Source organism: Ambystoma mexicanum, chromosome 2p, assembly GCF_040938575.1.
Source record: "Ambystoma mexicanum isolate Mex_15411 chromosome 2p, UKY_AmexF1_1, whole genome shotgun sequence".
NCBI classification, from domain to species: Eukaryota; Metazoa; Chordata; class Amphibia; order Caudata; family Ambystomatidae; genus Ambystoma; species Ambystoma mexicanum.
Window position 1 is genome coordinate 181,902,208 of NC_090923.1, and position 23,548 is coordinate 181,925,755.

The 23,548-nt window shown below is 43.5% G+C and overlaps 1 protein-coding gene across 1 annotated transcript in view; it reads right to left on the reverse strand.

Annotated features, from left to right (window-relative positions):
• VHL (von Hippel-Lindau tumor suppressor) overlaps nucleotides 1–23,332 on the reverse strand; it is a 42,552-nt gene extending 19,220 nt beyond the window's left edge. The window contains exon 1 of the mRNA XM_069643464.1: nucleotides 23,073–23,332. Coding sequence (XP_069499565.1) covers nucleotides 23,073–23,268 — 196 coding nt within the window. The 5' untranslated portion in view covers nucleotides 23,269–23,332. The remainder of the gene's footprint in view (nucleotides 1–23,072) is intronic.
• Nucleotides 23,333–23,548: the final 216 nt, after the last annotated feature.

Below are 23,548 nucleotides of genomic sequence, written 5' to 3' on the forward strand. Positions count from 1 at the left end.
CTATGAAACGCCTTCTCTTCTCTCTTGTCTTTTACCCATCTTCATTGCCTGGTCTCCCTGCCTCTCACTTTCTTCCTGTTCGTTCTATTTACAATTCCTCTATTCATCTCCTTTGCTCCTACCCTCTTGGTCCTCTTATCACACCCTCCCTACTCTCCATTTCATTACTTCCTTTCGAATCTAGTCTTCCGTCTCGCTTTCTTTAGACTGTTTTCAAATGCACTCATGGCCTGGCCCCACCATATTTCTCTGCCCTGCTCTCGTTCTATGTGTTCTCGCACCCCTTACAATCACATAATCTATTTCTTTTAACTGTTCCTAAGCCTCGTTGTGCTTTGATGCGTTTCCGTTCTTTTACTTTTCTGGCTCCTAAAGACTGGAACACTCTGCCCCCCTCACTTCGTTCCGAACCATCTCTTTGTACTTTTGAAACAGACATCAAAATCTTCCTTTTATCTTCTCTTGTCTCTTAAATTCTTTGCTTTCTCTCTCCTCTGATGTAACGTGTACCTATGCTCAATTTGTATCATTATGAATTGTACTGTTTTTCGGATACTTTTTATGTTCAGCGCCTTTAGTGAAAGGCGCTCTAGAAATTCAATAAAATGAAATCATGTTCCCTGCGAAGTTTAAATTTGCTAGGCTGTCAAAAGTATCAAGCTGAAACAGGAATGCAAAATGCCTGCCTGGGATCCGAACGTATGACCTGCAGAGAGCATGCAAGGGGGCAGGCGCTCGTAAATCTCCCCGATTTGCCTTACTAAAATCCCAAATTATTTCCTCATTTCTCACTGATTTACCTTGAAATTCCGCATATGGTTTGCAAATATTGTCCGGTAATCACCTACAATATGTGAACCAAATATCGCGGTCTTCACCTGCCTGGAAGTCTCTTATGTTTGTTGCAAATCTTCAGGATGTGGAGGTAACTGCACATATTCCTACGTGCCAGATGCTGGAGAGAGAAAAACGCTCTCTACTCCTGCAGGAATGGCGTGTGAGCAGTGGACCCGCCCCCTCCTGGACACAGGACCATCCACAGGATTACATGTGCCAAGTCATTGTAATGCTTCCTGCATATTTCACAGATTGTTTTACAAATCAGCGAAGCTGAAAACTTCACATTCAGGCCATTCAGGATCGGTACAATGCACTGTGACCGTCTGGCAGCAATCCAGTGTAATACATTTTCATAGATGTAGTGTGTTTGTTCTGCCAAATAACTTATTGGGTGGCGTTACCTGGATTTTTCAGTATTGAACTAAACTATTATTCTGCCTTTTGCTTGAAACATTTTAACCGCCAAAAATAAATGCCCATTGAACCCCAAATTCAACCTTACCAAATAAACCTATCCCTATGACTACATGTCCCATAGTTCACGGATTTATAGGATCACTGTGCCGACAAAAATGTTGACAAAGAAAATGCTGACTACTATTTCAGCGAAGCACAGTGATCACATAGATCACTTGTTCCCCAGCATCCCTCTGCCAGCGTCACCCTACCTACTTACTTACTTTTTCTGCCGCACACTTCTGTGTGTGCCGCCGACTCTCCTCTATCCCTGCAGCCTCAGTTCCCTTCCACTAACGTGGTTCTGAACTGGTGCTGCAGGGTCGTTTTTTCTTTCTTTTTTTAACTTGGTTTCCCTTTATTGTACCCTCACTATCCATGTAATGGAAGTGGGGGGTGTCTAGTCAAAGGATCGAATCCAAAGGGTCGACAGGTCAAAGGATCAACACCAAAGGGTCGACATGTCAAAGGATCGATTTATTTTAAATGATATATATTTTTTTAGGTTTTCGTTTAGGGAAAAAAATGTTTTTGGGAAAATAAAAAGGGGGTTGAGGGGACCCCCCCAAAAATAGAAAAATAAATAAATTTGATCCTTTGACCTGTCGACCCTTTGGTGTCGATCCTTTGACCGGTCGACCCTTTCACTATCGATCCTTTGACCTACAACCGAAGTGGGGGACACCCCTGCAAACCCTGCTCCTCTTTGTCGGTGTAATCGGAGTCAGAACTTTTGTAAGGCGCAAAGTAATGAATAATTCAGCATTTCTTTGTCAACATTTTGGTGCGATTCCTAATTCACCAGGCTCAGTGGGTGGGATGGTGAACGAAAGACAAAACTGTCACCTCAGGAGGCCTCCTAGTCATACCCATAATCCTACCCACCCACACTCATCTGTTTGGGACACTGGGGTAACCTGGGGCTTTTGGGGAGGAGGTACCCTACCATTGAGTGAGGAGGACTGGCTGACTTTCTCCTGCCCCCCATGTGTGACTTTACAAGCACTCCTGCAGAGAAGCTTTTGTGCACACCAACTACCAAACCCCACTCCACCTCCTCTCCCATCCCACCCCATCAGAATGTAGGCACAAAACCATTAAGTCACTAATGACCCATCATTCACATTTTTGTGGGCTACATTCTGACTGGAGGGGCTGGTCTTGACAGCAGAGGGAATTTAACAGCTCTTCATTGTTGATTGAAGCCTTGTGTGTGTGCCGTGCGGGCGAGCGAGAACAGCACTGCAGACAATGCAGAGTGAGTAGCCTAGGTGATGTGGGGAGGGTGCGGGGGCAGGATTTCAGAGGAGGGGCCTAGGCCCCCTCGCTTCCTCATCGCGACTACACTGGTGTTTAGTGAGAGCAAACGGGAGGGGAGAGGAAGTGGGGTGAAGGTGCAAAGATCTGTGCGAGTGTCAGACCGGGTGCGTATGCCGCGATTTGCATCAAATCATATTAGAGACGGTGGTTATGTTACTGAGCATTCATACTGCATCCATCACTGCTGGCATGGTTTTACAGCACTAAACCTTGTCCAGAGAGGTGGCGTATTGTACACCAAACAGGGATGATCCTGATCTTGATCTGTGGAAGAAGGTCGTAGCAGGGAAGGGAAGAAAAAAGGTAGAAAACAAAAACGGTATCAATAACAGAAAGATGACACCAACTGAAACGCAGGAGAGGCGGTTGGATTATGGGCGCTTGAGCGCATGGTTAACCAGGTGGGTGCTGTAGACGAAGCAATGATCAAAAAAGAGGCAATCAAGTCCTGCTATGGATGTCGGAGCAATATTGGGGAACAGTCCTGGAAATTGATTTCGGGGTGCTGCACTAGGATCTCACCGCTATTCGCCTGGATCCCAGTGCGTCCAAAAACCATGCCGAGATGAACCAGAACAAGTCACTGCATGGGCGCGCCATGCACTCAAGAAGTGCTAGAATATCCCTGTAAGTATGCAGGCTTATCTAGATGGTGCTTGTAAAACATCCAAGTCTGCATCGGAAGGAAGATCTCAAGGTGCTGATCCAGCTGACAGACGTGCTTGGACTATGGGGTGTTCATGTATAGGAGAATGCACAGACAAGAGGAGAGGGGGTGGGCGAAATAAGGACAAGAGCGGTCACCTTCAAGTGTGTGTATACTATTAGTTCTTCGCGCTTATCCTAAAATGCCAATGTTCTAGTAACTATCTCTACTGATAGCCCCAAGTTGTGTACATAATAGTTACAAATTGATAATGAAAGAATTGTTTGAGTTCGTAATATTGTTGATATGCCAATTTATTCTCTCCAAATTCAACATAGGTTGAACAGCCAACACGTATTTCGCCTTTCCGTCTTTCTCAAGGCTGTTTATACGATTTGGTTGCGTTAACAGAACTTGTTTTGATCGCAGCAAACTAACCGCAATTCATCTGCTCGGAGCCCAATTTAAATGCACATACATTATAATTTTTTTTGTCCCACGCCTCCAATTTTACAGGAAGCTGGGGACACCCCTGAAATTGCAATATATCAAACATGGGATGGTATTTTGCAATATATGCAACCAAATTACCCCAAAGGCCGATCACCCGTGCAAAATTCGATCAAATTGGTCATTAGGTCAATTGTTTTAGGTCAAATAGGCTAATACCATTCATACAGTTGATTCACGTGATTTATCATACAATTATTATGAAAAGAAATTAATTTTGAACAGAAAAATTTGAATATCTTTTTTTGCATTGGGTGTACACCAGTACAGTTGAGGTTCAATGGTACATACCAATGCCAGGTGTCTAGGAGGATAGGAAGGAAAAAGATGTACATATAAAATACTTTTATCAGGATTATCACACAAGTATGTAAATCTCCATTGTTTAGCAAATAAATAATGGCACAGAACTATTCATGCAGGTTAGTGTCCTGGAGGAAAGACCTCTTATAATGATATCTTACAATGTTAGTATTGCAAATAACTAATTATCACAATGAGCAGGGTGGGCTGTGCACACACAAAATCTACTAAGTGAAAGCTTGCTAGTGTCTGTGATAAAGCAAAGAAACCCTGTGTAGTCTAAAACTGCCTAATCGTGTTAAAATAACTATGATAAATTGCTCACCTATACTTCTCATTCAATGTGACCTGTAATTGGTTGGATAAAGATTAGATTATTGAGCAAGGATAGAAGATTGTGGAGCTCAATAGGTTGAAAATTGTTGGTTCAAACATATTGTAAAATATATGATTTGTGATCATCGTCTTGAGCTCTTATTCTATACCTGTACTGACTTCCCATTAGTGAGATGTTAGAATTACGATTCCACTCTATAAATTGCAGCTTCTTATCCAATTCTTGTAGACCCTAAACATAAATAATTTGCTTCCATCTAATGTGCTTACTCATTAGAGAACTGGTGTCCTGTCTGTAATTACCTAGTGCGGGCCACATGCATTTCACGTGCAGTCGCCATTTTGATTGTCATTATATTGCGGGTGACGTCTACATGTATGCGTGATGACGTCACTCGCTTGGCGTGCACGGTGCGAATTAGGAAATGGAGTGTGAATTGGGTCTAGTTGGTTGTCTGCTAGAACTAATAGTATTCTAATGTGAGACAAAATAACTGCAAAGGTAAAAAAAAACGTTAATTTCATGTTCTTTATTTAAGCCATCTGTTGTGCATCTTAAGAGACAGATGCATTTGTATTCCATCTGATGAAGTTGTAATGTTAGATCACCCCCACGTTTAGTGCATTTGGCTTTCATTAAGCCAATACATTTCAGATCCTGTTATTCATTTGGTAGCCTTCCTGGCAGTGTAATGCCAATGGTAATTTCGGATCTTGGCTACCAAGATTTGTGACGTGTTCTCGAATACGTATACGGAGCTGCCAAATGGTGCTCCCTATGAAGCTTGTTGCATATGGTGGCATATACTACAGGTGTAGTTTTACAATTTATTAGATCTTTAAACAAAATCTCTGAGTCCTCTTTGACTTTGGAACAGACGCGATATTTGTGAGCATGCTTACACATGCTGCAGGATCCACATTTGTGGAGGCCCCTTGTTCTTTTTAATCAGTCAGACCTGGTCTCTGTTATGCTTGAATCTAGAAATGACAGACAAAGTTTGTTTCTCAGTGTTAGGGCTCTAGTAAATGCAAATTGTGGTCTGCTTTCAATATAAGGAACTAAATCCTTGTCCATATGCAGCAGATGCCAGTGCTTCAACATGATTTTGTGTCGTAAATGCAAATCTCTCGAATACTGTGCAACTATATTAATTCAATCTCTATCAATTTGTGCACAGACATTTGGTGTGCAGACTATCTGACCTGTGCCTTGTTAATCATTTTAGCAGAGTACCCTCTCTTACGAAATCTCTTGGACAGGAGTACACACTCACTTTCAAATTCTTCATCTTGGCTACAATTTCTATGCGGCCGGGAAAAAAAAAAATCCCCTGTTGGTATATTCGTAACTGTTGATCTTCTGTGACAGCTGTTAGCATGTAATGTCGAGTTAACTTCTGTACTCTTACGATACGTCGATGCTTCAATTAGATTGTTTTCAATGTAGATGTGCAAGTGCCGAAAGTTGATGTTTGCATCACAATGTCCTGTGAGAGTCAGTCCAAAGTCATTTGTGTTTAGATATTGCATGTAGCTTTCAAAAGCCTTCAGTCCCATTCCATACAATTACAATATTATCTATACATCGGCTCCAAATTACGATGTCAACAAACTCGTTGTTGTGCAATGCACGTTTGTTCTAATAAATGTGCCATAAACAAATTAGCCAAAAATGGTGCAAATTTCGTCTCAAGGTAGTATGTACCATTAAACAAAAAAGAACTGTTACCGAGTGCGAATTTCAAAAACTCTTTGATCATTTCCACACGTTGTATGTATGATGCCGAAATGTCACGAAATATAGGTTCAGTTACTTTAATTGCTAACTCGTACTCAATGGACATATAAACTGCAGAGACATCTAAGGTAGCCAGTAGGTAAGCCTTCTCCCATACCAAACTTTGCAAGAACGATAAAATGTGAGTACTATATCAAATATAGGAAGGTATCCAGTACACATGATCCATAATTGCATTGTCTATATATTGTGAGAGGCCTTCTGTGGCCCCACCTATGCCACTCATAACAGGGCGTACTTCCGGTAATGTGTCAAGGTTCTTGTGGGTTCTCGGCAGAAAGTATATTGTTGGCATGATCGGATTCTTGATATTCAAAAATGTTTTTTTCCTCTTCTGATAGACAACCTTGTCAGTGTCATTTCAATACCATTGCGTGCAATTCTTTATGATAGTTCTTGTAGGGTCTGTTAGTAGTTTTTTATAGCACCCCTGAGAATCTAGGTGTGTGGTACTCATTTTAATGTAGTCCGAGGTATGTAGGATTACTACATTGCCTCCCTTATCTACTTCTTATCACTAGGTCTTTGTCATTGGCTAATGCGGTTCGTGCTAGACGTTCTCTTGGATTCAAGTTGTTAAGTTTGTAATCTCTCTTTGGTACTTTCTTGCTAAATGATGGTGGATGCTCCTAATCGCTGCTTTGTGAAAAGCGTCAATAACATTCTCAGATGCCATTTGTGGTTTGAATTTGGATTAAGGTTTAAATTCATTGATCTTTAAAATGCTGGAGTGTATCCCCAAATAGCTGCATAGTGCCTGTTCAATGTGTTCTCCCTGTTCTAGACATAGGAAGGTGGGTATTTTCAATGTCTGTAATTGTTAAGTCGCTTATTGGTGGTCGTTCTTCTCTCTGTGAATACGTTTTAACTTGAGTTGAAAAAAACGAGTTTAATTTCTATTTTCTAACAAATTTAAAAACATCAATCTGAAAGCTTATGAAGTTTGTATCCGTAGTGGGTGAAAATGATAAACCCCTGTTCAAGACCGATATCTCTATATCTGTATTCGTGCGATCTGATAGGTTTGTAACCAGATGGTCTATGGGCGTTTCCCCACTTGTTTCTTTGTCCCTGATCTTGTTGGTCTTTCTGTGGGACCTTGGTCCTCCTCTGAGCTTCCTTCCTCCTACCCCTTGTGGAGCGTTCTGATTAGGTGTGTTTGGAACTAAAGGGATTTGAAATCTAATCTGACTTGTTTTATGGTATTTCTCTGGGCCCCATTTCTGTATCTTCTTATTTGATCTAAAAAAACTCCTCTAAGTTGTGTTCTGTTCCTGTGTCTCAGTGGTCATATTTGATCTTCTACCTTGGTTGGTATCCCCATCCGATTCAACATCGGAGCTGCCCAGAGTTGTATCAGGGTACTGTCACTAGATTTGGGTTGATAAGTGCCATCAAATTTAGGTTGGAACGTGTACACTCCATCTTTGTGATAGTCGTGATCATCCCAATAGTATTTCCAAATTTGCAAATCTTAATTTCATCTTGATAAGCTTTAAGAATTTGTATATATTTTGCAACACATGTGTCTCAAGGCTATATTTCTCATTCGATGTGACCTTATAATATATGATTTGTGATTATCATCTTGAGTTCTTATTCTAAAGGCTCTGGTGCCATGGCCAATCAATAAATTTGTCCAGGCTCAAATCGATTGAATACTAATTAGAGAACAGGTGTCCTGTCTGGAATCACTTAGCGTGGTCCGCATGCATTTCCTCCAAGGGCTAAATATGCTAGGCTGCTTTGGAGATAACATTGTTCCAGTAACCACCAGCCCATTCTGCACCAAATACACTCACAGCTGTTCCTCAGCACTCAGGCCCGGCCGCTGTGATGCATCAAAAAGCAGAGCAAGCAACTCCTGCTGTGAGGAATTTGACCATCCGCATGGTGGGTGTGTGCTCGCCTGGGCTTTTTGAAATGTTTAATTTAATGGAATGATAGCAGTCTAACCTTAGGAAAATGTATGGGGCTAATCCACACACATTTTCCTATGGTCACACCACGACAAACACATAGACCTGTGTGGACACAACCTACAGGCAGTCAGTCCTGTGATATTTAGTTGGAATTTGACAGCCAGGAGTGCACCATGTCATCTCCAGGGAAGGGCCAGTCCAATCTTCCCCCTGCCATGGCCAGCCTGAATAACAAAGGCTCCATCAAGCCGCCCTACAGCTGGTGCTAGCGATTAAAATACAACAGAGGGTACTTCCAACAGGCCCACAGGCCGATCAGCACTGAGACAACGATTCCTGACCCTGAGCTGCCGTGTAGGCCAGCCTGCAGCCGTTTGTCCAGCTTCGCTCGCCAAATCGTCTTGCCTATTGATACCTGCAGCCGACTCCCATCTCAAAATCTGTCAAAGAACCCTGCAAAGCGCTCTGAAGCCGACTCAATCCTGTCAAGCACAAAGTACATTGTGGTTCTGTCCCCTTGGTCCTTCCCAGAAGGCCACTAGAGATATTTTAAGACCCATTGCTCCCTTTGTGCTGAATTCAAGAAAGCTTAAACTCCTGTGGTTATTAACCATACCGACTACTTTACTTTAATATATTTATAATGCGTGCCTGGGTACCCGGAGGCTTAAGGGCGCAATATACAGACAAGGAGAAAGACAGGTACGAAGAACAAGTCCACCCTCTAGAAGGGAACATCATGTCAATCATCTGAACAACAGTGTCTTAAGTTTTGTTTCTGAACAATCTGTAGAGCTCAGTTCTCCGAGATCAGGAGGGATCGCATTCCAAGCCCTGGGAGCTACCATAAAGAATGCCCATTTGGAGGTCTGAGTAAGGGTGCCTTTATGGATCTTAGGTTGGTTGGTCTTACTGTGGAGGAGACCAAGCTGCTCACTTAGGCATGCATATTCAGATTTTGATCCAAAGAGAGAGTTTTAACTTTATTCTTAGTTTCAATTTCACAGCCTGCTAACCTAAAGGACTTGTAGTCAGGTCCCAATTTCAACACTCTCTTTTCCGTACCGACCACCATTAGTGCAGTTTTCTCTTTATTAAGCGCTAAGCCATTCTCAACCAGCCATGCTTGAATCAGGTCATATATTCTATTTATTTTCCTAACATCTTGCTCATAGTTGCCAGTCAGTGGGATGATGCGCTGCGTATCATCCACAGTTTTCTGATGTTTGGCAGAGTGCTCTCAGAGTTTGCAGAGTCTTCTGCTTGCCATATTTTGGTTTTGGATAAACTTTACTTTGTATATTCACCCGCACATTGTCCTGGTCTCTTTCCCTCCTGGGGTGTGTCCGTTATTGACTCTAATTGGGGAGTTTGGTATTGCATTTTTGGGGACGCTTACTTTCAGGTGTTGGAAGATTTTGGCCTCTTGGGGTTACCCTGAGTCACTCCGGCTGGGGACCCATTGGAGCTGTTAACATGTGGAAACTTGGAGAGCAACCCTGCATTTGTGGGAGGCTTAAAACGAGTTGCGCCTGGGCTGCCAGGCAGGAAGATTTGTTGGAAGACTCGACGCACTGCTTCCAGGCCTGTTGATGCCAAGATCTCTCTGCCTGCCTGTTTTGTAGGATTTCAGCACATTTCTAGCAAGAATGAGGATTTTCTTTGCTGTTGCTTCAATGGTGAAATATTTTTTAGACTTTTTACATTCTTTATGTGTGTAGTCATTATTCATTCATTTATTATTTTCATCCATGTATGCTTTTTGTGAATAAAGGGCCATAAAGAGCTGTTTTTGCAGTTTAACTGAGTGTCTGTGTGAATAATTGCCCATCAGCATTCAAGGTGTCTTCATTCAGTGTGCTGGGGCTGTGAAATATATCTGTGCACTTATGTAGCAAAGCTTTTGGCGCAGTGAGCAGGGTGGACTTGTGATGACGAATTCCAGGAATCTGTGTTGGAATGCTGGTGGGCAAGATTTATAGTGAGATTGCGTTTTCTTTTTTTCTACTTTTACAGTGAGAGTCAGGCTGCGTTTTTTTTCCACTTTTACGGTGAGAGTCAGGCTGCGTTTATAAGTATTTTATGTGTGCGATTTGCGCGACTGCATTTAGGTTGCAGTGAATAATTTATTGTAGGTAGATCACTGCAATCAATTTATTGTAAATATGAATACTTTGTTCAAGAAAAAAGATAAGTGATTCTCTGCTGGCGGGCAATGCCTTGGTGTTATGATCTAAGAGGACACCCAGATTTTTGACTCACAGGAAGGCGCAAGGAGAGGGCCAAAGGAGGGCGGCCAGAGTGAGAGGGTGAAAGCGGGATCAGGAGTCCCAATGAGAAGGATCTCAGTCTTACTGGCATTAAGGCAGAGACCGTTGGTGGCGCACCCCTCCTGAATCGCAGATGGACAGTCAGGAATTAGCGAGAGAGAAGAAGAGGCTGAGGGGAGCCTGAAGGAGAGTTGTGTGTCATCGGCATAACACTGAACGCGAGAGGAGAAGGTAGAGATGAGGTTGGCCAAAGGGGCCAAGTAGACCTTGAAAAGCTTGGGTGAGAGGTTAGAGCCCCAGGGAACACCACATGTGGAGTGAGAGGAGCCAAGTTGGACCTGAGAGGGACGGTCCAGGAGGAAGGAAGTCAGCCAAGCCAGGGCCTGGTCCGTGATACCCAGGTTCTCACGTAGAGGATTGAGCAGGATGGCATGGTTGACCATGTCGAAAGCAGATGAAAGATCAAGGAGGATGAGGACAGAAGGGAGGCTAGAGTCGAGACTAGTAAGCAGATCTTCACGGGTGCTCAAAAAAGCAGTTTCCTTGCCTCTGGCTGCTCTGAAGCCAGACTGATGGTCGTGAAGAAAACTAGCAGATTCTGTGTGGAGAGTAAGCTGGGAGAGGGCCAGCTTTTCCAGGAGTTTGCCAAGGAAAAGAGTGATAGAGATTGGGCTGTAATTTGCCAGACCGGAAGGATTGGTGGAAGGCTTCTTTGGGAGAGGGTGCACAAGGGCGTGCTTTAGAGGGGTAGGCGAAGGTTCCAGTGGCAAAAGAGTGATGGCAGAAATCAGCCAAGGCTGGAGCGAGGGCGCCAATGTGGTCCTTGATGGGTCTAGGGGAGAACCTGCTTGGACGACACTTTCATAGATCAGACTTATCTAGAAACATTGTCAGGTGTGATTGCAGAGAAGGAGGAGTTTTAGTGGTGAAGTGAGAAGCCAGAGCCTTGTAAAGGGCCTGGGAGGGAACAGGGGAGGTGGAGATTGCAGTAGGATGGGCCAGCTCCTTGCAGATTTTGAAGAGTTTGGCCTTGTTGTTGGAGGCGGCAGAGATGCAGGCTTGGATGTGAACTCTACTTAGACCGGACAGAGTCTGTATTACCTTTGGAGCAGGCGGCAGGCCAATTTGTTGGGGGATGTGCCTGATGCCCTCCACTTCCCATCAGCCACCCTACACTTGCATTTTAGATTGGCGAGGTCAGAGTCATACCAAGGGTTACACTTGGAGTTAGGCTTCAGGCAGATTCTCATGACAGGGGCAAGGACATCCAGAGTGTTCGCGATAGAAAGATGCAGGTTAGAGAGGGCTGTGTCAGAGTGCGAGTCTGCCGCAGGAGTAGGAGGAGAAAAAGTAGCAGCAAAGGCCTCCATTGACGCACGCTTCATGGGCTGGAAGACCGAGAGGGTAGGTGGCAGTGCTGGGGTCAGCTTTACCAGGGTGGACAGAGAGCTCCAAGTGGGAGGACAGTAGGAAGTGGCCAGTACAGGAGAGAGGAGTGGTGAGAGGTGATGTCAGAAGAGATGAGAACATCCGGGGTGTGTCTGGCAGTGTGTGTCGGGCCAGAGGGTAAAATAGAAAGAGAGAGGGTGTCGCAGAGATTGCAGAAAAGCCCCAAAAGGACAGGTGAGACGCAGTATCCCCCTTCTTTTAATACCTTTTCCCCATTCTACCACGTAGGATACTCAAGACACTCGACCCTCTGCCCCCTTTTCCGACACCAACACTTCCGCCACAAAAGACAACAGACTAACACTAGACCCTTTTACCTGACATGTCCTAACCCAAGGGTCAGGCAGAGTCAGGCAATGGACCCGAACCACACACACCGGAGGGCCCTTTCCCTTCTCCACAGGGATAATATGTGGAGCATGGGAGCACACTACGAGCAAGGCAGACCGCACGACAAGATAGCTATCCCAGTATGGCAATTCAAGAGGAGGAGAAAGGCAGCGAGAACCGAAGGGGCAACAAGGAGTGAAGCGACCTTGCCCTTTCCGACCCAGACCCGCCAAGCCTCTGTGAAAGGAATCGTAAGATCGCGAACAATATCCAGCGTGTGTTGCAGCAGATGTCAACGGTACACTAAGGCCTCCTACACTGATAATCAGGACAGGGAGAAACGCCTACTGCGTGGCACCGTCCTTGACACCAGAGACAAGAAAAGCCAAGTGGTTCATCACAGCAGGTGAGTCGAGGGGAGAACCGAAAAGAAACCGAACCGTGTTGAGTGAAAGTTGCAAATTGAGGGAAAATCAAAGAACTGTTAACATCTAATGGGAAAACCAGCTGCAGAGGTGTCCAGCACTACATGGGTGCTCATTCGAAAGACTGGTTAATTCGCCCCTTGTTGAAACTACTGATACTAGAAGGCCCTAGGAGAGCCGCGAGGAAAAGGTCATAGTTGTCATACAGGGGTCTATCAAAACCCTTGTACAGTCGAAAGTCTTTGACTGGCACGCCATTGAAAGCTAAGGGAGATGAATTTCGCATAGTGAGAAAGGAGAAGGAACCATGTGGTTGGCAAGAGAGAACCCGATGAAGGGATGCCGACCAAAAAGGGGCAAAGCATGATGCCCCAATGAACATTGTGTTGACAAGAGTGAAAGCGACAGAGGGATGGCCACAGTGGATTGTTTAGAACGACATTAAGACTTGGGGAAATTGGGGGAAAAAGGTGAAATCTTGTGAAAAAAAGCCGTACTGAACCTGATAGAGGGAGGCTGCTATTCGAGAAGGGTCTGAGCCCGGAATAGGGGTATCCAAGGGTAAAAAGCCATCACCCAACGACTTGGGAATAAAGCCATCACCCACCGACACATGAATGGAACAGATAAAATCATTTGGATACAAACCATAGTAAATCCGAAGGAGGGAGGCCGATATTCGAGAGGGGTCTTAGCCTGGAAGAGGGGGACATAGGGGTGAAGAACCATCACCGCAAGTGCAATCACAAAGGAACTTTTGTTCAGCCTGACCTATCATTTGTGAACACTTCTTTCTTTCTTGTGATCTCTATCCCACACCCTTTTTGTATTTAGGTGTAAGGATTGGCAATAGTTTTGTTTTAGTTATAGACCCTTTTATTTCACCAGACACCACTAGGACCGCCTTATTATTATTTGATGGTCGTAGCTTGCTCCCATCTTAGATTTAGATTAGGCGTTTTTCCAACCTGGTTATACAGTTTAATAAAAACCCTTGAGCTGTGACCATTTGTGTCTGTCTTTACTGTTGCCACCATGAGTTCCTTACAGAGGCCAGGAGAGACAGAGGGCCTGCAGACCAGGCATTCAAAGGAGGAGTAGGCCTGTGTGGGAATGACAGAAGCAGAGCCTCACTCCGGAAAGATCAGGGTTACACCACCTCCAGGATGGTTGGTTCTGGGTATGGAAAGGATTGTGTAACCATCATGGAGGAGAATATCAAAACTCGTGAGAGTGCTGGCTGCAAACAATGTCTCCGTGAGAGTGAGAACATTCAAGTCCCATTCTTCAAGGAGGTGGCAGATGGTATTAGAATGTTTGACAGCAGAGGGGGAGTTGAGGGAGAGCCCCCTACAGTGTTAACTACTCATGGGGACAGTGGTTTTGGCTCATCAGACAGCATGGTACTGTATGCGAAGGAGTGGGTAGAAAAACCAAGTGGCCCACCCATACACGCAGATGTCATAGTGTCAGGCAAGGACCAAGTAGATTTGGTAATGGAGCCTGGCAAGGAAAATTGGGACTATGTACCAGCAAACAAATGCCATTTAAGAGAATGGGTAACAACATTGATATGTCTTTTTGGGGTTTTCCTTGTAGAACCAGTGCCTGGCTGGTGTAATTGTGATACTAAATTGACTCCATTTGGGAGGGTTAAGCGGCACACTACAGCACAATGTCATATCTGCGCAGCCGACCAATGCAAGTCTGATGTTGATGAGAAATTATGTAGGGAGGTTGCCCGATGCTGAGGCCAACACACCAGCCACATCAGGCACGAAGAACTAGATTTGTAAAACGTTGAAAATATGCGAGGTACAGACTCAAGAACCCATGACGCCGGCTGGACAGGCGATAGCATGGTAGAGGTATTCACCAATGATTGCCCGAACAGAAACAGAGAACATGTGGGCATATCTTGCACGGAAGTTTCTAAACATTCACATTTCTGTTTGACTGTCTAGTAGCAGTGCCAACTCCTGCTTCAATTATGAGACAGAAGCAATCATTTTCTGTTTACGAATATTGCAATTTTTGTCAACAAACAAACCAAAAGTAGAGAAACCTTACTCAGATAGTGACATGCAGTGTCACCCAAGGTGGCGTCTGCTATAAAATGGCATGTGAGCCAAAGGAGGTTGGCAAATGTCAACAGCTAAATGTTACCAAAGAAAACAAACACATTGTGTTTGAGAAGCAGTTGTGTTTAGGGGCTACAAGCACATGCACCAATGTCAACAATACTATGTTCTGTAAACATACAGTTGTAGTTGCTAGTCATTTGAACCATGCAAAACTTTTGATAGTATGGCTTTTTTCATGCAGCCATATTACATGTGCTTACATTCCAAATCATGTGCTTTAACACGGGTTGGTTTAATTATGTTTCCTTTGCAACCAGCATTACATCTAATGAGAATATCAACTTTTGAATAAATAGGCTTATCCTTGGCTCTTGCATAATCATTGGTAGGAGTTTGGGGGATTAGCTGTTCGGGGCTATAAATCTTTGATAAAGTTAGCATGCTTAGTAGTGAAAGGGTTGCACCATACCTCTCACGCTTTAGCGGAACTGCTTCTAGATAACCAAACTATCAGAAAGGCAACTTTGCTAAATTGAGCTGCTATTGATTATTTGTTAGTGAAACATAACCTATGCTGTAAGGAATGTGCCGTTTTAATTTAAGTGACCATTCCCAGTCTATTGAAAATCACATTCAAAGTTTGAAAGACGATGAAAACAGATAACCCAATATCATACTGGGAATTGATGGGATTGGTTGTTTTCTTAGATTTCAGATATTGGAAGGACTCTGTGTTACGCCTTTGCTTGTATTTGTATGATTGCTATTATTTTTTGTTGTTGTATGCAATGTATTTTTAACCTTAGTTATGATGTTTTGTTGGTTTCAGAAGCCGACTTTAGTGCCACTGAGTTATAGAAGTCAAATGTCCAAGGGTGGATTGTAATGCTTTCAACTAAAACATGGCGTCTGAGCGCAGTGCATTTTGGGTGCCCCCAGCGCCATAACGGACATTTTCTTCAGGCCTCAGTGAAATGCGCACATTTTCTCCAGGCCTAAGTGAAATCTGCACTTGAAGTGAACTCGTAAAGTGCGTAGTATTCCACTGGCAAACATGTTTCAGCGAGGTTCATTGCTTATGTTATTCTGCATTGCTTCAAGGACTGTTTTGAAGGTGCCAGCTGGTACCTGATAACGTTGCAAGGGAATCTTTCAAAGCTTAACTTATGAAGCTGTGTTTGCACTTTCATGGGAAAGGGAAGTTACAATGAATCACTCCGGCTGGGAGCCCATTGGAGCTGTCAACAGGTGGAAACTTCCGAGACCCTCCACACATTTGTGGGAGGCTTAAAATGAGGGGCACCAGGGCGGGCAGGCAGAAAGCTTTGTTGGAAGCGTGGACGCATTGTTTCCAGGCCGTTGGTGCCAAGATCTCTCTGCCTGCCTGCCTGTTTTTGAGCTTTTCAGCACTTTTCTGGTAAGATGAGGATTTGTTTTGCTGTTGCTTCAAATGTGAAGTATTTTTTAGACTTTTTACATTCTTTGGGCCTGATTCATAGAATGTTTTCCTATGGGATTGCACCATTATAAGATACTTCCATGAATCAGACCCTTTATATGTGTAGTAATTATTCAATCATTTATTATTTTCATTCATGTATGCTTTTTGTGAATAAAAGGCCATAGAGAGGCTTTTTTTGTGGTTTATCCAACTGTCTGTGAGTAATTGCCCTTCGGCGTCCAAGATTTCTACATAAAGTGTGCTTGGGCTGTGAAATATATCTGTGCACTTTTGAAGCAAAACAAACCTGAACCACCCTGCAAAACATTTTTCCAGGCCCTCCCCCACAAAGACTCTGAAGCTGTTTCCCAACAAAGTGCGGCTCTAGTTGAGCCCCAGCTAGACATCCATGTGGATGCAAGCATGTAGGTTGCCATGTATAGTGCCAACCCTATATAGATGTCATGTGGACTATATGGTAGATGTCCACATGCAGATGTATGCCCTCTGTAGACAAGCTATAAACAGAATCTACTGATATGTGTATGGTCACTGATGACTGTCTCAGGGACGGCATCAGGCCCTTCATTCTTTTCCATTAAACGGGCCTAGATGCTCTGGGGGCATGCCATTCCATCTGATGACAGGGTGGTCTTTGATTAAGCTGCATGTCCCAGATAACAATAAACAGCAGGCTTCTCACTCTCCTTCCAATGAATCGTACCAATATTTTACCAGTAGCACCAATTGTTTTCAAGGCTTTCCATGATGACACTTGAAAGAGTGTTCATTTGGTCCAACTACAACACTTTTTTAAATTATTTTAAAAATCTATATTTTTTTTTTTATAATCTAGAAGATTTTTTAACAAAGGTTTCGAGGTGGTTGCACTTGAAAGTTCCAGAGCGTCAGGGGCGTCTAGAAGCAGAAAAGGGGATTTATTTATAAGGCGCCCATACAAGAAAGTGTTTACATTTAGTTGGAGATCAACTTTTTCTTCGGATCTATGTTTTAACGAATGAATTGTTCCCACAATTGTGAAGAACCTTTGTAGTGTTTAAGTACATTTTTTGAGTTGTATGTCTATACGTATTTATGTAAAAATCGCACTGTTGCACTTTGGTATAATGGTACCTGTTTTTCTTGATGTATTGTTCAAATTGGGATGATTTTCAGTTATATGTAACATGTTTTAAATGAAACTTTTTTAAACTATTTTATAAAAAAAAACTGTATATTTTGGTTTTCTAAAAAATGAGGCGATTCATGTAATACTGGTTTTGAGCACTATAGGACACTTGGTTCCCTCCATAATTGTTATATTAAACAAACTTGTAAAGTACAGCATTCACCAAAAAAGGCATCTTGGGGCTAATTCAGAGGGGTGAGGACAGCAAACTCTAGAACAGGTACATTTTAAGCAGATGCCTAACAAAGAGATGATTCTCAGAAGCCCATAGTCCACTGGGAAGAGAATTCCACAGCTGAGAAGCAGCTACAGAAAAACGACCGCCAACATAGGCAGCATTGAATCGAGGAACATAAACAAGGCAGGCATATACAGGCGAACGTTGGACTGGCGATACTCTGTGCCCAGGCTGTAAAAGGCACAATGAACCAAACAAATGGTCTTAAACTGGATATGCTTAGTAACAGGGTGCCAATGAAGACCGCGCAATACCGGGAAGATATGTGCACATCTCTGCGTGGATGCGGCCATTCGAGCAGCATAGTTCTGCAAAACTTGAAGCCGTCGACGCCGACGTGAGGCGGGTAGAGCCTAATATAAAGCATTACAATAATCAATAGAAGAAACCACCAAAGAGGAAAAGACAGGAGCCCGTAATTGGGGTGAAAGGAAAGGGAGAACCTTACGCAGGGTTTTAAATTGAAAGTAACCAGTCTGACAAACTGCACTAATCTGCGTTTCCACAGATAAGGATGAGGACATCTTTACCCTTAAGTCCTTCACTGATGATACAGGGGAAGGGAAAGGGCCCAGAGCGAGAGAGGCCAAAAATCAGGAGTCCAAAAAGAAAAGGCAAAGTGTGGGGCCCATCAACAACCCTTCGATCTTGACACCATTCAGCTTAAGCCAGTTGTTCCACGTCCATTACCCCAAAGCTTCAAGGCAGGCACTAAATCGGGCAACAGTCTCAGGCAGTGCTCCAGATAAGATTTGAAAGTGGGAGTATTTTACTCCCTATTTTTGAAAGTTGGGAGTAAAAGGATTTTTAGGGAGTAAAAATGCAGGTTCAATTCCTAATGGGAGTGTTTTATAAGCAAGTAAAAATATGTTTTAAATCTGAAAACAGAAATGTTTTTGTAATAATTATTTCATTTCACCTAGTCATGTGCATTATACACATTTACTTCTTCCGATCAGGCAATTATAACATTAGCTTCTTCCTGTGGTACAACGTGCACAACTGATCCAAACATATCCACATAGTTGTGCGAGCGAAAGCAGAGGCACAAGGTCCTATTAGCCTGTTTCCGATTTTTTGTTGTGAGTATTCTTACTCCCTATATTTTTTGGGAGTATTTGTCTATTTTTAGGGAATAAAAGTAGCCAATAGACCCCTTATCTGTAGGGCTGGTCTCTGGAAGAGACAGCTGTAAGCAAACCAAGATATGGGTATTATCTGCATATGAATAGCAACCGAAGCATGTGAGAAGAGTTCAGACAGAGGCTGGAGGACCCTTGGGGAACGCTGCACGACAGAGCAAGTGTGGGAGAGCAAAAAGGAGGAAGAGAGAGATTGAATGCGATTAGAAAGAAATTAAGAAAACCACGTGAGAACAGCACCAGAGAAGCAAGACGATCGGTCCATCAGGACCACATGATCAATGGTATCAAAGGCAGCCGATAAGTCGAGTAACAAAGCACTGACACCGCCCCGATCATGCAGCTGAGCCAGATTGTCAACAACAGAGACCAGCACACTCTCGGTGCCGCGATGGACGAAGAAAATAAGATTCCTTAATATAAGAACTGAGATGAGGACAGACTGAGGTTTCAAGCAGCTTCATATGAAAAGGAAGAAGAGAGATAGGGCGAAAGCTACACAAGACAGGGGGATCCAGAGAGGGCTTTTTCAAAAGTAGGACCACACTCGCCCGTTTTAGAGAAGCTAGGATCTGACCAGTAAAAAAAGGCGAAATGACAGCTTGTGTCACCAAAGGGGCAATACGGCGCAAAATATCCTTCACCGTAGACAGGGGGATAGGATAGTGTCTTTGGGGGATGAAGATTTCAATTTAAGCGAAGCCACTACAATTTCTTATGACATAAATATATGAAATTGATCTATTGGAGGGTATTCTGTGTCACTGACAAGGGTTATTTTGACACTTGAAAGCATGCCATTGAGATCCTGTGCTGAAAGTAATCACCTGCTGAGAAGTCCGAGTAATGTATGGTTGGTGTTCTCTATACCTGAGAATGCTATAAAAGGCCCCTTTTGTTTTCATAGCATGTGATAAAGAAGGTTATTCTGTACATTATATTTTATCCAGCCATCTAGAAGAAAATACTGATGGTGTTTGCGATGACATACTCTTCTCCCATTAGCTAGAAGGCATGAGCTTAGATATTTGTAAAGCTTTGATTTACGTTTATGGAATTGCTTGTTAGGCGTAAGTTTACATTTTGCTGTATGCAGTGCTCTACATTACAGTATATATTGTCTGTACACAAAAATGCAAAGGATGACCATTTAGGAACAGATATATGTATGCAACAGCACAATTTCCATATTACAGGATACTAGACTAGGCAAAATTTGGGGGATGCAACAATGTGAATTTATTTTTCAAAAAATGAAAGTATAGAACCGTGAAGTTAAACTTTTCAAACAATTTCTACATCGTACTGGCACTTTACATTTTTGAACTTTCCACATGTTAAGCATTGGCAATGCCAATAGTTCTGGTGTTTACTTTTGTTTTTTGCATTTATAGGCACCATGGTGCAAAGAGACGCCAAGTTTAAAGTGAGGATGCGATAATGGGCATAGGCATGGAAGAGAAGGAGAAGGAAGGAGACTAGAGCAAGGAAGGAAATGAGTAAGAGGGTGCTATTGATAATGAGCAAGAGGTTGGTCATTCCCCCGTCCGGCCCTGCTGTTGTGGAACGCCATCCTCCAACATCTTAGGGACATTAGCGCACATCTAGCTTTTAGGAAAGCCTTGAAGAATTGGCCTTTCCCCCCCCTCTTGCCTCTAATTCTGTTTTTTGTCTCAGCAGCCAGCACCATGAAACCGCATTGATAACAAGTAGTGCACCTTACAAGTGTTAACGTAGCATAACAAAACTCTTGCAATGTCCAACTAAATATCAAGCAGGTGTCTGTAAACTTTGGCTCTCCAGATGTATTGCACTACAGCTCCCATGATCCCTCACCATTGACAATGCTGGCTAGGACTGATGGGAATTAAAGTCTTAAACATCTGGAGAGCAAAACGTTGCAGTCCCTTGGTATAAGATGAAAGCTTCCCCTGGAAACGCTGTCAGGGCCAGTTCTGCCCAAACCAAAATGCCAGTTTAACACACACATGAGGCCATTGCTGATATTTTAGAGCCAAAATGCGACACCCTGCTGGTGCCAAGCAACTAATACTTAGAAGTATACAAAAGCAAAGCCCAGGAAATACTTACTAAAAGCACTGTATTTGCCAACAAAAAAAACATAATCAACTAACTTGGATGTTTATTCAAATGTACACAATAGTTTTGCACATTGTTGATTTGACTAAAACACAACTGAATATGCATGTTGTCTGCGAATATAATGCACACACAGGTGCAAGCAAGTACCCACAAAGAGCACCGGCTCTGCCCATAGGTTCAGTACATTAGCAGCTCAGTGAGCTGGCTGCATATTTAATAGTCCTCAGTGCTTGGGAGAATTGGAGCCCGAGTGTCTTGTCTGGTCTGTCTTCCCCAGACATGCTCTTTGTGCTACGGTACTTGATGCCTGCACTTCATGCTGTGCTTGATCTGCGTGTAGTGCTCTAGGTGTAATTGACTCACTATTGTGCAGCGTTTATATTTTAAGTGCCTTGTGTGCAGCTGTCACCGTATGCGACGTGCGTGTTTATTTGCAGTGCTCAGTGGGCACCGTGCAGTATATGTAACACTCGGTATGGGTGCAGGGTATGCATCAAGCAGCTGGCTCTGAATGCAGTGTCCCGTGCAGCGAAGATTGCATTATGTACATTACGTCCAGGTAGTTGGTGTGCGCTGTGTACGTAGGGCATGCATTATTTGCAATACGAAAATTCATGCAATGACATATCCAGCAGTGTCATGTGTGCAACACATGCAGTGTATATCGTTTTTTGCAGGTCGCTGTATGTAATGCAAATCATGTTGGCCAGTCAGTATACTGTGTGGAGTTGTGCTCTTTGTGCAGTGTATACAGTTCAGTCTATACTACAAGTCATGTTTGCATGCATATTAGTAACAGGTTTGCAGGTACTCGGCGATTTCAGAGGGTTCTGGACAGCTGTGGCCATTTTGATACAGTATAATACACTCGCCTGCAGATTCTGGGCTCTCACCTCCAGTGGCAGCTACTGTACAATTTCATTCATTTGCTGCACTGGGGAGATTTAGCCAATCAAGAACCAAGCAGGCAAGAGTCAGCCAATCACTTAGTGCGCTGTAGGAACTGAGGTATTTCTCTTGCTGGGCATTGTAGTTACGATATTAGATGGGGTAACGCTTGGAAAGGTTGTCTAGGACTGCAACTGCTGACATGCCATTTGAATGACTGGTTGACGTGTCAGCCACTCAATTCTACTGTAAGCTAATCTGCCTACTGAACGGATCAGGCAGTGGCTATGGAATTCACTTCAGGCAGTGTAGATAGATTGGACCGGTTCATCGGAGCGCAGCCAACGTGCCGGTCTGGTTCGGTTTTTGATAGAGCCATGAAACATAGGTTGCAGGTTTAATCAAAACCCATTATTCAGAATTACTTCTGAGCACGTCCACAGAGCTGCCAATGCCCCACATTTAATACTGTGCTGGGCAGGGCTACCAGGAGCCATGAGAGAAGAGCGCACGGTGATACCTCAAGGCTCTGCCGTCATCAAGGCCCCACATTTAATACTTGTGCTGGGGTTCCGCCAATGCTGCAGGTCTCAAGAAGGGAGGCCTGCCTGGTTTGCTCAGTCTCCGTCTCGAAAACAGATCACTCTGCGGCAGCGTTGAAAGTCACACAGGCAAGTGACATGTGACAGTACTCCTGATTGGGAGAAAATACATTAAACAAGCCACTATTGCATCACATCTGCATAATACAACAGGAATGAACACTTAGTGTATTGGTAATTGTATGCCACATCATTTACAGTTGTCATGACAACCACAAAGACTGCTTCTTGGAACCCTTTCTTTATATAGCAATGGTTCAGTGAAATTAGGTGGCTTGCGCCACCAAAAATCACCAAAACAAACAAATCATATCACTGCCAACTAGTCCATAAACTGTTGTGTGCTGTTATAATTGGTCTGCCCATTTTAAATGTACATATGGATTGCCATGATAGAATTGCAGAATTGATAGGAAAACAAGTTTGTTATTCATTTTCAGAACAAAACCCCTCCCACATACATTGACAGGTGTTTTAAATGTTACTTATTACAAAATCCAGTAAAGCAAAAGCACTACGAGTGTGGACCAACCTGGAGAAATGTCTGCACTCCATACAATTATTTATGCCAAATGACTAATGAACATTCCGGAAAGACTGGGGGGGCCCATTTTGCGTGTTGCAATGGGCTCCTCCTTTCCCATCTTCACCCAGCACTGGTTGGTCTATTATTCCAAAAAGGTAGTGCAAGGCTGAAAGGTCTATAGCTAACGTTAGATGTACTCTTGCACGTAGGCACCTAGCCGCATATGTTCAGTTAGACCTGTATACACTTACGCAGGTAAGTGTCCATATGAAGCCCCCTGCCCGGAGGGATCACCCTGTAATCCGTCCGCTCGCCATTGAAATCGATCCAGACGGGAATGGCTGGGCGTGGAGACCGGTTACAGAATGTGACCCGCAACAACCGCCGGGTGTTGACAGAGCGGAGCGGCAGCTCTGCCTCCGACTGGAGTTGAGGTTCGGGCATCATTCCAGAAAGCACCCCAACTGCTCCAGCCGGGCTGCCACTGATTCGAATGTTGCGTGGTGCCGGAAATGATGCAAGTTGGCATAGGGGTATCTGACTTCTCCTAGTGCTGGTATTTTCTGCCAGCTCAGGGCGAAGGTTTAAATATTGACAGACATATAATCTACACGAAGAGCACACATTTTAAACATGCAATAATATGACCATATATCTTTAAAATATCATATTGTTGTAGAAATACATCAACAAAACAAACGAGATCTAATAATTATCCATGAATATC